At 40.0% G+C, this 14842-nt stretch overlaps 1 protein-coding gene and 1 long non-coding RNA gene across 3 annotated transcripts in view; one reads left to right on the forward strand and one right to left on the reverse strand.

Moving 5' to 3' along the window:
* ST6GALNAC3 (ST6 N-acetylgalactosaminide alpha-2,6-sialyltransferase 3) overlaps positions 1 to 9691 on the reverse strand; it is a 209982-nt gene extending 200291 nt beyond the window's left edge. The window contains 1 exon segment of the mRNA XM_032696869.1: positions 9392 to 9691. Coding sequence (XP_032552760.1) covers positions 9392 to 9409 — 18 coding nt within the window. The 5' untranslated portion in view covers positions 9410 to 9691.
* LOC116791141 lies at positions 8697 to 14185 on the forward strand. 2 transcript variants are annotated; one of them, XR_004358616.1, is made up of 4 exons: positions 8697 to 8804; positions 11276 to 11441; positions 12106 to 12238; positions 13206 to 14185. It is a non-coding gene; the product is annotated as an uncharacterized LOC116791141 (long non-coding RNA). The 2 variants fall into 2 exon arrangements; XR_004358615.1 differs by lacking the exon at positions 13206 to 14185 and having other exon boundaries at positions 12106 to 12243.
* Positions 14186 to 14842: the final 657 nt, after the last annotated feature.

Raw genomic sequence — 14842 nt, forward strand, 5'->3', positions numbered from 1 at the left:
CATTCCACAACTCCCAAGGATCCCACTGAATGAGTCAGTCTCCATTCCATTTTTTAAAACGGTGCTTTTGTCTCCACATGAGAAGCACTAATAGAAAGCTCTCTTCTCTGTTAACAGCTCGTTTTTACCTGACTAGCTTGTCACAGCTGAATGCAAACACAGAAAAATTACAATAGATCACCCAACATACAGTAACTTGTAAACAACTTACCCACTTGGCAGGGAGGACTGAGCTAGAAAAGTTTAGTAAAACCATAACGAACTTCAATAATCAGATAGGCCCCAGTGTGGACACATGTAATCTGGAATTATTTCCCTGACAAATCAAAACAAACAAAATCATATAGGAATTTTATTCTTGTTTAACTGCATCCCACAGCAGAACACAACACATGAAAACATGAAAGCCTTCTAGCCTTTCTCAATTAATCCAAAAGATAAAGTGATTTCCAGTTATGAAGAAGGGCCGGATCATAGGAATTTTGAGGAGTACATACGTAAAACAAAGCACATAATTTCATAATCTAATGTAAAATAATGTAATAATAATTATTCAAAATACACCAAGCAGTACCTTACTGGCCTCAATGATAGCAGTAGTAATACCCCTATTTAATATATATATTAAAGAGTTAATAGATACACATTGTTATTTCTTAAATGTAATGTCATCTCATCATTCCAAGAAAATAATTCTGTTTCAATCTGGCTTAAACAATAGATTTAGAGGAAACTAAAAGCTGATGACTAACCAAGGGTTGTGAAACTTTCCAGAGAAAAGAAATGAATTGGCATTTGGTTTCTGGCTTTTCCTATTTAGAATTAAATCACCAAGTCTCATGTTGTTACATGCTCAGGAGGACATTCCCTTTGCCGGCCCTGGCAAACTTTTCCTAGTAGTGAGATTAGATATAATTTCAAGGCAAAGAATTTTAGAAAGAGACATAAAATACCCAATCTTTCACCAAACCGACATGCAAGGAACACATTGTCAGAAAAGACAGGAACTATAAATAATTCATTCTGCACATCTTCTGTACAAAGTGCTGCTCCCATGAAATAAACATGCTTTTCTGATTACTTCCAACTGCTCCACACCTGCCATCTTACCTGCCTAGGCTGGCATTCCACTGCCTATTGTTAATGCAAATTGCTGAATAATGTATCTTTGCTAAGAAGCTACTGCTTCATTTAATTATTAGAAAACGTGGTGCTCCCATGTTAATTTTAAAGTGTGACATGCTATGCAGGTAGACAAGAACTGCTTAAAAGGACTGCTTTTAGATAACACAAGCCACTGCTCCTGAATAGCATCACTTACAAGATCTCATGTCCTAAACCCTTTCATTTCAGTTCCTGCCTCACCTTTGTTCTTCTGAATAGTAAAGATGAAAAAAAAATACCCAGCATGGTATTTTATCCACTTTCAAATACATAAACCAAAAATTGTCACGTTTTTCAGGTGCTTCTGCTAAAATGATCAGAAGCAAAATAACTGTTATTATTTTAAATACAAATCCCATTTATATACATTTTCTACTGATAATATAATTGTAGTTGGTTAACTGATTTAAAAAAAAAAAAAATTAAAAAACCCCAACCTGTACAGCTCCTGGAAAGCATATGATTGTGCCAGTATAAGGATATCTTACTCGATATAACTTGTGACTACTCTCAGAAGCATCCATTTAACCATGCAAAGGCAATATTTGTATATCCACAGGGTGTTGCTGAAGGGGCAGGGGGGAGTACAGAGAATAGCTCAATATTTGCCATTTTCTGAGCTGACATACAGCAATTCACACCTCATCCAGCCACGTTTTATTGTGTCCTCAGACACAGGAACACAACGTGCATTACAGTCACATTGTCCCTCTATGGTCCATGTTCCCATTGGGTAAAAACGAAGCCACTGGAAAAGCAGTGGCCTTTCTCACCTCAGCAATCCATGGGTTATTTACAAGAACCACCACAAAAAACGCAGTGAATGTAGGGGGTTTTTGCAACAGTAAATTCATCCCATGTGAGTATTTGATGCTGACAACAGCAGGGCAACTGCTCGCTCAGCTTTAAGAGATGACAAGGCCCAAGGCAGAGTTTTGCCTTATTTATTGGGAATACATCCAATAACAGCTGCCTTTACCCACCTTGTTCACAGATCCCCACAAAGATCAATTCTTCCTAGCTCCTGGACAGAGATCTCAGAGAGAGGTCTCAAACACTAGCAAGATAAAATACACCTTCACCCCTTCTTTGTTGTGTATGTGCACACTTCCAGCCTTCTGTGCTATGAGTCAGACCATGGATGGAGAGCAGCTGATAGGCAGAAGAAAGTATTGGGAAAGTGTCATGGATAACAACCACAAAATAAATTATTTAATATCTGAAAATAAAACTAAAAATCTAAAACAAATTTACAATCAATAGTTTGATTTTTCTTTCACAAAACAGCTCTTCCTTCTATGATAGAAGCTGCCCTGGGGAGGAGATCGGTCCAAAAATTAAATTCAGCCAACAGCTGCCAAGAAGATAAAGAAATTCAATTTCCATTTCATGTGTGAGTATTTGACCTTTTCCTTTCCTAAAAAATATGCAGAAAACTTTTTTTCCCCTTTAAGCAACATCCCCCCCAAAAAATTCCTCTTAAAAAAAAAAAAAAAAACAAAAAACAAACAAACAACAACAACAACAAAATCAATCTGCTGCTTAGATACTGCTTCCCTGGGAAAAGGTGAAAGAACAAACCCTGGACAAATCACCATGTCCAGTGCTACACTTCTGGAAGGCACGCAGATACTTCTGGAATGAAACATGGGAAAGGAACAGAAAAAAAAAAATGCTAAAAGCTCTGCCTTTTTAAATTAAATGCACAGATGTTGTGATAGTTGTGATTAAAACCTAAAAAGTGAGAACTTTTAAGCTTCATTTCAGACTCCCTTAAATTAATCACGAATGTTTGGCTATTGTCAAAAAACAAGGTGTGCTTTTCTTTTGGCTGCCACCTCACTAGAAATAAGTAAGAGCACATCTGTCCTAAACCTCAAGGGGTTCGACACGTTACGTCAAAGTACAGGAATTTGCTGCTTCCTGAGGTGGTTTCTGTCATACTATGACGTGCCAAGTTATCTGGCATTCGTGACTTCAAAATGAAAATTGAAAAAAATGAACAAGATCTAAACCACTGAAGCTCACACACAGGTCTGCAAAGAGGCTGAATCTTGAATATGTGATTCCAGAAACTGTAATAATCATGGAATCACAGAATGGGTTGGGTTGGAAGGGCCTTAAAGACCACCTAGTTCCAAATCCCCTGCCATGGACAGGGACACCTGCCCGGGCTGCTCAAACAGCACACAAGGACAGTGAATCCCCAGGAAGAGGGAGGAAGCCTTAAACATCTGGATGACAAATGCTTCACTACCTAAAGATGAACTGCAAGGCAAAAACCTTCCCCCATCACTGCTTTGTCACACAGCTACTTAAATATATGAGACACTTCATAATTTCGTGCTGGTTTTGTGGTTTTAGCTTTCACACCTCTAAGTCAGACACAACCCCCCCAGTTTTAAACCAGCTGAAGCATGCTTACACTGGAGATTTCCTTGGTTTAGCTACATGGGCATCAAAATCAAATTCAGGCAAGCAAAGCAAGTTCTCTTGTACGACTAGACTGACTACAGTGCTGTCCCTTTCTGGGAGGGGGGTAATATATTATCCCTGAAGTATAATTAGTTTAAGGTCATTGCAAGTGAGAGTGAAAAGTGGTTTTACACTTCTTAGAATTTAATTTTCCTTAAGTTTTCAAGAAGCCAACATAATAAAAAAACCCACATGACGAAATTCCACGTACCACACTCCATAAAATCTTACATAGTAATTAAGCACCACTGGACCACGATACAGCAAATCCTAGCCTTGCACGTTGCCAGGTTCATTAATGCAGCTTCATTTACTTTGGAGCAATTTAGAGGTGAACAATGTAGAGCAACAACAACAACAAGAACAACAAAAGGTATTTAAAATAGAAATATCCAGCGTAGAAGGAGCATTAGAAAGAATTAAAAATGGAATTTCGCCAGTTCTGTTTGGAGAGGGGCAAGAGAATGGGAAAAATTACCCATAGCAAATAAGGATGGAGTGATCCACAAGAAACCTGGTTACTACCAGAAATCCCAGTTCTTTTCTGTAACTCCCTCATTGTATCCACCTGTTACTTTCCAGCTCATTTGTGAATACCTCATAAGAAGCACCTTTGCATATTTACACCTTCCCTCCCTAGAGATATAACCACATTCTCCTAGGAATGATTCCAGTCACAACAGAAGCGCTGCAGCCCACAAAACTGTTGATGGCCAGGTTAAGACAGGCTCAGTAGAGAGCTCACTTTACAGCAAACCTGCAGCAAATTCAGCCAGTGCTGTGAAATGAATCACCAGAGCAGCATCCTCCCACAAGGAGGGGAGGTCACCTTTGTTCCCTTCCCTAGGATCTCTCCATCTCTTGTCATGTCAGAGGACAAAGCACAGCACGAGAATCAAACAGGATCCAAGTACAACTCTCAGCACAGGAAAACGGATGGATGCCATGCATAAACACTGCTGCAGTCAATTTAACACTCAAGGCAGAATGTGAAGTATCTTGGACCTGATTCAAGCAGGATATAGAGGTCATCTCCATGGAAGAGTCTGCATCCTGCAAATCCCTGGTAGTGAATGGAGTTATGGTGAGACTCACTGCCTACTCTGCACACAGAGCACACTGAAACAGGGAATGTGCTTTTGATGATGTAGAAATTTGGAAGGAAACATTTACAATCTTTGCCATGTACTAATCAAATTAATAACTAAATATCCAGGATTACAAGCATCCAAACACCAGGATCAGATGCTTTCAGATCTTCTGCTTCTCCCCTTTGAACAGCCACTTGCCAGGGTGGAAAATTTAATGTAATGAGATCAGCTTTGCTATTTTAGTCTCAAAAGTGCAGATGGAGCATATGCCTGTAGATAGTAATGTTATCTGTATTACTGCAGTGTCTGAAGACCCCAGTCAGACACAGGTCACTGAACACTCAGAGAAAACTCTCGAAGACAATTCCTGCCAAAAGCAGTTCACCATGTGAGCTAAGAGGAAAATGCAACCTGTGACTTTAATTAAACCACGGAGAGGAAACAAGCAAAAGGATCATAGATGAACACACAGTCACGGTCAACTTTGACAGTATCCTCCAGAAAACAGTTATAAGCATGTTCTTGAAGGTTTTTTTTTTATTTGTAACCTATAAGTTATGTTTTGCAAAACAGTTCTTTCAATCTTTGAATTACACTTAAAAAATACTAAAGAAGCTGAGGATTTGTGCTGGTCACTTGAGCTGCTTACTTTGAGAGAACTCTCGATTAGCTGTAGTAATAAGAACATTGCACCACATTTAAACCACAGAGTTTCACTGAAGGTTTCAACTCACTTGTGATCTCTGCTGGCACAAGGTCACATCCAGCCTCTAGGCATATGAAAACTGTTGTACACTGCACAGTAAATACACAGCACATAAACCAGAAGGAAACATCTTTCAAGATTTCACGCTTAGTCCTCCCTGGACATGATTTTTTTTTTTAAATTATATTCTACCACTTTAAGCCTGCACAGTTAAAAATTGTACTGTGATGACAACATAATCGACCTCCATCATCTTCTTCAAAATCTCCATTTTAAAAAGAAGACTTTGGAAATAGGGTAAGACATAATCCCCTGTGAAGTTCAGCACGTGCAAACTAAGTTACCTGTTCTATTTGCTTTAAAATATCACGGTCCAGTCCTCAGTGGGGGACATCAAGATTTTACAGAATCCCATTATCATTCATGCTGTATTTTTTGTAAGATGACAGGTACTTTGAAATATCATTTTTTCAATTATTCAAAAAGTGGAGTTTGAAGTAATTTACTGAGTAACATCTGTCATCGTTTTCAAGAGTCAGTGGCTGATACAGCAGAACTTAGGGACTGATATCATTAGGGATAATAGTGACTGCATAACTAGTAATCACTGCTAATCTAGTAATTGGCAAGGTGACATGCAGCTACCATAGTAACAAGCATAAGATCAACTGTTTGCTTCCAAGAAATGCCTACACTTCACTCAGCTATTCTGCCACACTTTTTAAATTCATGACAGAGAAAATAAAAAACACATCAGGCATTTTGGAACTTGCCTCTAATTCAAAGAAATCCTTAAACAATATATATCTATATAAAGCATGCTTTTATTAGGGTCAGGGAAATGCCAGGGGATTTTGTTCCCCCATGCATGTCCGCTGAGGAAAGAAACACAACAGCTTTTTATACAGTGAGTTTCAAAATTATCTACACTCTTTATGAAGTCTGCCTTATCTAAATAGACATTTGGTTACCTACATCCTATTCTTACTGTTATAGAGTAGTTACATAAAGTTTTATCATTTCAAAGAGCTTAGGTTCCCCCATCCCTCCTTCTATCTCCCTTGCAATGTTAAGTGCTACAAGTCTTTCCTGCTTTCCTGACAGTTCTTTTGTTTAGCAAGCTAGCTTTATCTTAATTGCCCACAATTTTAAGCAGCAACCTTCTTTCAAGCAGTTACAATTTGCAGAGTCACATTGACATAGCTAAATTTACTAACTAGCCAAACTTTTATTTTATTTTGTCTTGTCTTTATTTCACCTCTTTCTCTGCTTTTCTTTTACAGAAGAGAGAATTCCTCAGAAGAAGAGTTTCACTGTTTTTGCCAAGATGGTCCCATTTCTGAATAGGAAGCAAAGTTTCTGGAGCCACAATCAGGGACAGCTCCATCAATCTTAGGCAGGGAGAGTGCACAACAAACACCAGAGGGACAGTAGGCACCCTAGGAAGAATCAACTTCCCAGGCATTTCTGCACACAGATTATTTCATTTCATGCAGTGGTCATACTAAAAGGAAATCTTGATATCTAAAGGTCACACACCTCTTCTAATATGCTCTTAACCATTCTAAGTAACTCCAGTAAATTCTTAAGAGCCACCTCTGTATTTCTCACTTTACAGACACCTCTATCCAATCTCATTTACATTAAACTCTCACTCATACAGAACTCCAACATTCAACCAGTCTTAATATCTTTGGTTAAAAATCTAGGAACAGAAGAGGGAAAGCCATGAGGCAGAGCCACAGAGACACTCAGGGCTGAAGTGGCAAGGACATCCACTTGTTCTGGCTTCCCATCCAGTGTGCCAACACCTAGTTCAAATTTATACCTATAGATATTTATTTTTGACTTTTTCTTCCTGTTTTCACACAAACTACTGACTGAATAAACAGGAGAGCCACGACAAACCTAAGGGAAAGGAGGAGGGTGTTGTTGACAGGTTTATGTTTTCATGAAGGAATTAGCCTGGTGTAACAAGAAAATATATTTACTATTCTGAATCTCCTTGTTAGGGAAAAAGCTTGAGGAGTACCTGTAGACATTACATTAAAAACTTAAACACCATTAAGTATCTTAACTTAGACATTTAAATTACTCCTATGGGATGCCTGTCTGAGAAAATCCAGCCTGCCTTATGGCAAAGCTAATCTTCTCATCATATCTGTTTCACTTTTTATCCTTGCACCTGCCTGCATTAACAAGATTAAGAATTAACCTGGAAGAGGACTGTCTGTCAAGGAATACCAATTAATCTATTGATTTAATCATCAGAATAACCCAAATGGGGCTTCAGGCCTGGGCAACATGAAGATGTTTATTGTATTATGATTCAAACTCTAAGGCATCTTTGTGGCAGGCTGTGTCACCAGACTGTGCGGAGGAAACAACTGGGAGGGCGGGAAAAGAGACACTGGAGTTTTCTTTTAAAAGAACATTCTTATTTAACTGTTCCAGCCAGAGGGAAGATTTTACATGTGATTTCTCCATATAGTAAAAAAAGTTAGAAATTCTGGACTATTTGCAGATCCAAGCTAAAGTCATTCGGGGAGCATTTAAAAAGGAGCGCACACACTCATCTTTGTGAAACCAGGCTCTGTTCACAGAGCTTCATCCCAAGTCACAACTCTAAATTACATCACTGCTGTCTGATTAAAGGAGTTTATTACTATCTATCTCCAAGCAGAACACGCTAGTTCACAGAAGTTTCTGCACTTGCAGCAGACTTTGCCTTTTTTATTAATATAAGCTGCCACAACACACATGCTCAAGACAGAAAACTCAAAAAACCTCCATGTGCCACTGACCCGCTAGTAGGGAATGAATGAATGAAAAGGGGAAAACAGCACAGCAAAATAAGTTGTTCGGGATTGGATTCATGGAGACACAGGAACACTTATTATCTGGAAACTGTTTTGAAGCTTTGCAACTTATCCTGCTTTGTTGATACGCTGAAGGCAACTGCTGTGAGAGGCCATCCCAAAGTTTGGGATAATCGACTCTTTGCTAGAAGATCAGATTGCAAATAACAAAGAACTCACAGACCAGTTTCATTTACAAAAAACAAACAAACAAACAAACAAAAAACCAAAAAAACCCCAAAGTGCAAATGTACTCAAAACATCCCCAGAGAGCAGCAGCAAGGCAGGCAGCGAATGGATCAAGCCGGGCACAGGAGAGCGACTCCCAGCAAGTGACAGCCCTGCAAGGGAACAAACGCCGTGTGTTCCCAACTGACCGCACTTCCGCCTCCTCCCCTTCCATTCAACACTCCCTGCTAGGGATGCTCCCTCCATGTACATGACATGCGGGTTGCAAACACTTTTGTCTCGGTGAGGAAAAGCAGGCTGGAGAAAGCGTGTGATCCCACGGTAAGTTCACGCTTATATTTGCTGGCACGGAGGGGGGAAACCCCCTATCAAATAGGCTGCTCGATTAGAAAATGCAGGTAAATATTGAGTATAATTGTGTGGAGCATGTGGATCTTGAGTAGATTCAGCAGGGGAGTGTGTGCTTAAGGAGCAACTGGGACAGCTGTGTACATCTGCAACCTTTGCTTTAAAAGCAGCAAATGCTGCAAGGTTAGAAAAAGCAAGTAACTTCCCCATTTTGCCCTTTGTACTGGAAGTCTGCTGCCCAAAGGCTATTGTTCCTGAATGAATTCAGCGGTAGACAAAGTCAGCTGAGATAAACCAGAGCCCCTCTCCCCCCTCCTATTATTCAGTACACACTTCCCTTCCCACTAGCTCACAGTTCTGACAATGCAGGGAAAGAGGAAAAGAATGGCAGAGGGAAGCAGAGCACAGCTGTAAGTTGCAGAATCTCTCCATATTCATTTGCCAAACAAAGCCAGTACTCAAAAAGACAAACGAAGATGCAATAGGATCGCACGGAATCCATGCCTCTGAGCAGCGAGGGGCTCTCTAACAATGCATTCAAGCAACAGATAGAGATTTACCTTCAAAATGCAGGCCATGTTCTTTCTCTATCCTTCCTGCCACAGAGCAGCAGGATTCTACTTTGTGAGCAGCAGCTCCAGTGTCAGGCAAAGGGCTGGTAGAGCTGCAGAACTGCTAGAGCCCACATTCCTGTAGATCCAAATAGAGGTACCACGCATCCAGGATCCGTTAGTCATATTAGTCTTTTTATGCCCCGTTTGTTCCACCCATCAGCTCCTACCACTGGCTGGGAGCCAGCCCAGCACCTCCCCTCCGTCACATGACGGAGTTTGATTCATGGCTCCAGCGTGTATTTTCGTAAGCTCCAGGACGCTCTCGCGCAGCGCTGTACGTGCGAGTGGCAGTCGGTACCTTGCAGATGTTGTTGCAATGGCTGCAAATCAAGCTGCGTGTTTATAATTAATCCCTCTGCAGCTCTCTAAATGAACTGGGAAGGCAGTTGCTGCCAGTTGGGCAGGAAAGTCCAAAGTCTCTCTGTGTTATTAGGGCTCTAAAAATCCTTATGCTGCTTGTTAGAGTGCAGTAGTGTTTTATGTTCAGCCCTTTTCACCGTACAGCAGCCTTCCCTTTTTCTGAACTGCTGCCCTATGAGAAATAATCATTATCTGCAACCAACACGAATATCCCACCAGAGGTGCTTGTGTTGTGCTGTGCACACCTTTCTGTGTAAAGGACTGGCATCCATCACAGGGAATGCAAAGCATGGGTTAGTTTGTGAGGATTTTTACATTTGCAAGTTGATAAAGACTCTCTGAACTTTCTTTGGACTTTCTTGTGCTGCAGTGGGACTAAGTGCAGATTAATAAATTCAGCTGTTGAAGAAATCTTTCACTTTACATAATCTCACCAAATTCAAATTCTCCCCTTACATACTCTATGTATCATAAAGGTTTCAGTTCATATTTGTCACTTCTCCAGCTGTCTCTTTCTCCCCCTTTTTCTCAGTGCCTCTCATTACTACATCTTGGAACCCTTTGCATTTTTTTGTACTTGGTACCTTCCCTGTATTCTTTTTGTGCCACACTGCTTCACTCCTGCTGCTTTAATACACACCAGAGCTCTCCCTCTCCCTTAATAAATTCCTTGTAGTGGGAATGTTCATCCTCTCTGCAGCAACTCAGGGTTCTGTTTACATGCAGCCAATACACTCCGTTCACTTAATGAAACCTCTTAGTACGGAGCTCCTCAATATGTGGAGGCCAGAAGGGGTTAGTGCTGCACTGCACATTTAGTAACCAACACTCTTCCCTGCCTGGCAAGCCTCTCCTATCCAGGTGCAATACCTCAAGACAGTAAGTAGGTTGAAAGTAAAAGAACTAGCTGTCCTCGTTTCTGTGCGGGGGTAAATCATCCCCAAGAGCAGAACAGAAAGGGGACGGGGGAGGATTTCTGCAGCTCACACTCCTTGGCTGCCTTCCTGTGCCTTGCCAAAGAAGAGGTCACGGTGTGTTTGGCCTTTGCACCACACCTCCAGAGTGCTGTAATTATATATACACAGGTCCTGTAAACTTCTTGGCACCTCTCACCACTGGAAGTCCACCTCTTTGCTCAATTACGGCCACAAGCCAAAGCTGTTTAGCTGAAAATTGTGGTGGTGTTGGGGAGCCTAATGAAAAAAAACTTAATTGAGGTTTCTAAGTTGACTAACATAAGGAAATATCTAAAGCACAAATTAGTGGAAGAAGGTTGTAAGGGAGGGACCTTGTTTTTATTGGAAGCTACTACCAATTGGTGTTACATCGTGCTGGATAGCAGTTTATGCCTCTCTAAGTACTAGTTATTCATAAGGAGCTCAGCAACAAAGCTCTTGTTTTTAATAAATAAGATAAATTATTCATTTTTTTTCCTGATTAAAAAAAATAATTGTTTATTTTTCTCTCCAGTGGTCAAGAACCTAGTTTTTCTGGGACTGAGAATATTCCTTTCACCTGTGTGAGAAGTTTTCATCTGAGACAAATGAAAAATATTCCATCCCCTTCCCACTCCCCATTTTACCAACTCTGTCAAGAACAAGAGGAATGAGACTTGGAGAGAAACTGTCCCAAAAAGGTCAACCATTTCAACATGTGCAAAGCATTGAGCAATTTCCAGTGAATTATATTCCTTAAGGAAAGGCAGAGATGTGGGTAGGTGTCCTGTTTTAAGCATCTCTGAAATGCTTTGATTCTACACATCACATCAGACAAAATGTGGTGACCTTTAACTTTCAGACCTTTTGTAAATGGACATTTATCTTAAAGATACTTCATCATTACTTCACACCAGCAACAGCCATCCTTGCCTCCCTCCCTCTGTGACTCACCACAGTCCAAACACTTCATATTCACCTGTCTGCTGAGATACTTGCATGATGCCTTTTTAAGGGCATAAAAAAAAGTAATTTCTTAGATTGTATGACAGGTAACTACAGGCCCTCTAAATTCTCCTAGTTTGGTGAAAGACAGTCAAATAGATTTTCTGGAATATTAAGAGTGTTCTAAGTGGCCATTCCCAGCCAACAGGGATCCCTGGAGCAGCAGCAGCTGTTGTTTCAGAAAATGTTCTGGTGATGGTGAGCCTTATGAAACACTGTATTTGTTCTCTGCAAACGCGGGTGAAACTTTGGGGTTTTTTCTTCCAGAAGTTAATTTAGAGAAAACCTAAAGCCCTGCCTTTCAGACAGATACACTTTTCTTTCAGGAGGGTTACGAGATTTCTCTTTATTTTCTCCCAGAGACAAGAACTGAAGGTGTGACTCTACCTGAGGTCACCACAAACAGCAACAGCTGTCCAGGCTGAGCAAATTCCACCTCAGCGAAACTACACAAGAAAATGCATCCACCAAATGATAACAGCAAACAGCCATTGTAAGCACATCTTTTCCATGAGCCTCACGAAGTGCTTTACCTGAACTTATAACACTCTTGAAATCAGCTTTAGGTCAAACATAGCTCATGCAAATTTCAGCCTGCAACTTTCTGTCCAAAATTAACACAGTTGTTGTTGCCTGGTAGGGATGTTAAAGACGTTGTGAATCTGCCTTTCAAGTCTGAGTCATTGTAACAAACCACACAAAGTCACTGCTTCTAGTTCTGAGGACAAAGAGCTTGCGTATTTGCCATCTAGTTCAAACCTTTCCAATACATTCCTACGGAGATGCTACCTTGGGGAAAACATGGTTGGGCATATTTGTTGTTTGGGCAGCAATCCCTTTCAATTCTAGGTCTTAAAAACTAGTTCTGTCATGATAAATCGATCCTTTGTGGAGAAGGCTGATTAAGCCTTAATTTGCAAAGATTAATGCAGCCACACAATACCAGCATTCAAGAAAGAGTTTTTCTGTCCTGCCAACGGGGGTAGTTCTGCTGGGCTGGGCTGTGCCATGAATGTTGCTCAACTGTTTTGTTTGGTGAATGGACACCACATCACTGATGAAGCTGCACTTTCACCTGTGATAAGAACCTCAAAGCCAAACTCTCACAAATAGGTAGCAGAATTAAATATTAAGTTAATTTGCTAGTCTCACACTCTGTATTTTAAAAGTGCACACTTGGAGAAAGTCTGGAAGCTGTCGTCTTCTCACTAATCATTGCTTCAAGTAGTGAAAACATGCCAAAAAGGAAGAACCTGTTTTAACATTTGCTGCTACTATGAAGTTTCATCAGACAGGTGAAGACGGGTAATACAAGCTACTCAGCAGCCCAGTGTAGAGGTAGAAGATGAGATGATAAAAAGACAGCAGGTTGCAATTTAAATGGGAAATCTTATCAGGTGATCTATCCAAATGTTACACGGAATTTTAATTTAAAACTCACAGTGATCCTGACTTTTCAGGAAAGAAAAAAGGCTGGAGTGCTTCATTTTCGAGGTGAACTCCTGCTACACCCCGGAGTCCGGAAGCTGAGGAGAACACGTGGGACTTGATACAACCTGATTTTTACTGTTACATTTCAGAAAATCTTTACAGCTTAAAAAAAGCATGCCACATACACAGTAGTGAAAAAGCCAGTATATACTGCCCTGCCCAGCTTTCTGCCCAGCACTATTCATCTGCACCTTACTCAGCTGCAGGACAACCACCATGAATTAAAAGAACCACAAACAAACTAACAAACAAGGTTTATTCATGGAATACTTCTGCATATTTTACTGGCAGGAGACAAGGATTGCTGGGCACCGTTAGTGCCATTAGAAATTCAGCTCATCACCTCACTATTATTCAGTGTCATGGTAACAATTTAGCACAGCCACACAGCACTTGCAGACCTTGCATGTTCTGGAGTTTTGTATGCACACATACAAAACCACTCAAATCCAGGCCTCCCACCTTTCCTTCAACTAAACATACTCGAAAAAAAAAATAATAATAAAATCAAGTGTTGGCCACACACGACCATTTTAGGAAAAAAAAAAAATTTCCTTTATTCTCCAACACAAGGCAAATCTTTGAAAAAGTAAATGCTGCACTATTTTATATCTAAAGGATATAAAGGATATTATGTATCACATCCGTAATATTTAACTTGTACTCGAAGCACACAATACTGTCAACAAATATTTATCATTTAAAAGAAAATAAAAAATCCACAATATTTTTAAATGCCTGAATGCTCAGAGACAAACATCTGTAAAAGTCCCTGGAAGCAGAAAAAAGCAAACCCCTACAAATCAGAAATCCTTTCAGACTGCTGTGATTTTATTTTGAATGCATGCTCATCTGAGAAATTCAGGTTTCTGTTTTCAAAGCTGCTTATTAAACAATGGTCATTTTAGACTGAAATACAGATTGTGGGGCTTTTATATTAAGAAAAAACTGTATGTCATCTGTTATTCGTAATTTTTAAAAAATTAAATACAAATGTTTTAACAGAAAAAATGGAATTTTTTTTTTTTTAAATGTAGGAAAAAGCCCCAGAAACCATGCTTAGAGAAGAATATTGTCTGTTCCAGGCAGCTTTCCTCTAATTAAAACCAACTAAGCAACTCTGAAGAGTGCTGTGTCTGCTTATGGCACCAGATGTTTTGCCTGCATAAAAATAGTAAGATAAACAAACGTATAACTTGCTGTAGTATTCAGGAGGATAAAACCCACCAGCAGTATTCTGAAGGGCATTCAAAAGCTAAATGGTGTGTTTGAAAATGCACTGTCATTCAAAGGTAACTTTGCTGACTAGAGAATATGGTTGGTTCATAGGTATTTCTTGCAAGTTCAGCAGTCAAGGATGTGTTTGGTTTTTCCACTATTGAGTTTTTACATTCTCTGCTCAGTTACCAATGCCTTACACTCCCACTGTTTTTATGACATGTAACCAACATCACAAAAACATTAACGCTGTTTCACACTGAGACATGTCCGTGTCAGTTTATCCTCTGATGGGATTTTATCCTGGAGAATACAGCTGTGCACATCAAAGGAGCTCAGGGAAAGGAACCAGGACAACATCAATCACCATATTGAAGGCCCTAAATTG

Source organism: Chiroxiphia lanceolata, chromosome 9, assembly GCF_009829145.1.
Source record: "Chiroxiphia lanceolata isolate bChiLan1 chromosome 9, bChiLan1.pri, whole genome shotgun sequence".
Taxonomy (NCBI): domain Eukaryota; kingdom Metazoa; phylum Chordata; class Aves; order Passeriformes; family Pipridae; genus Chiroxiphia; species Chiroxiphia lanceolata.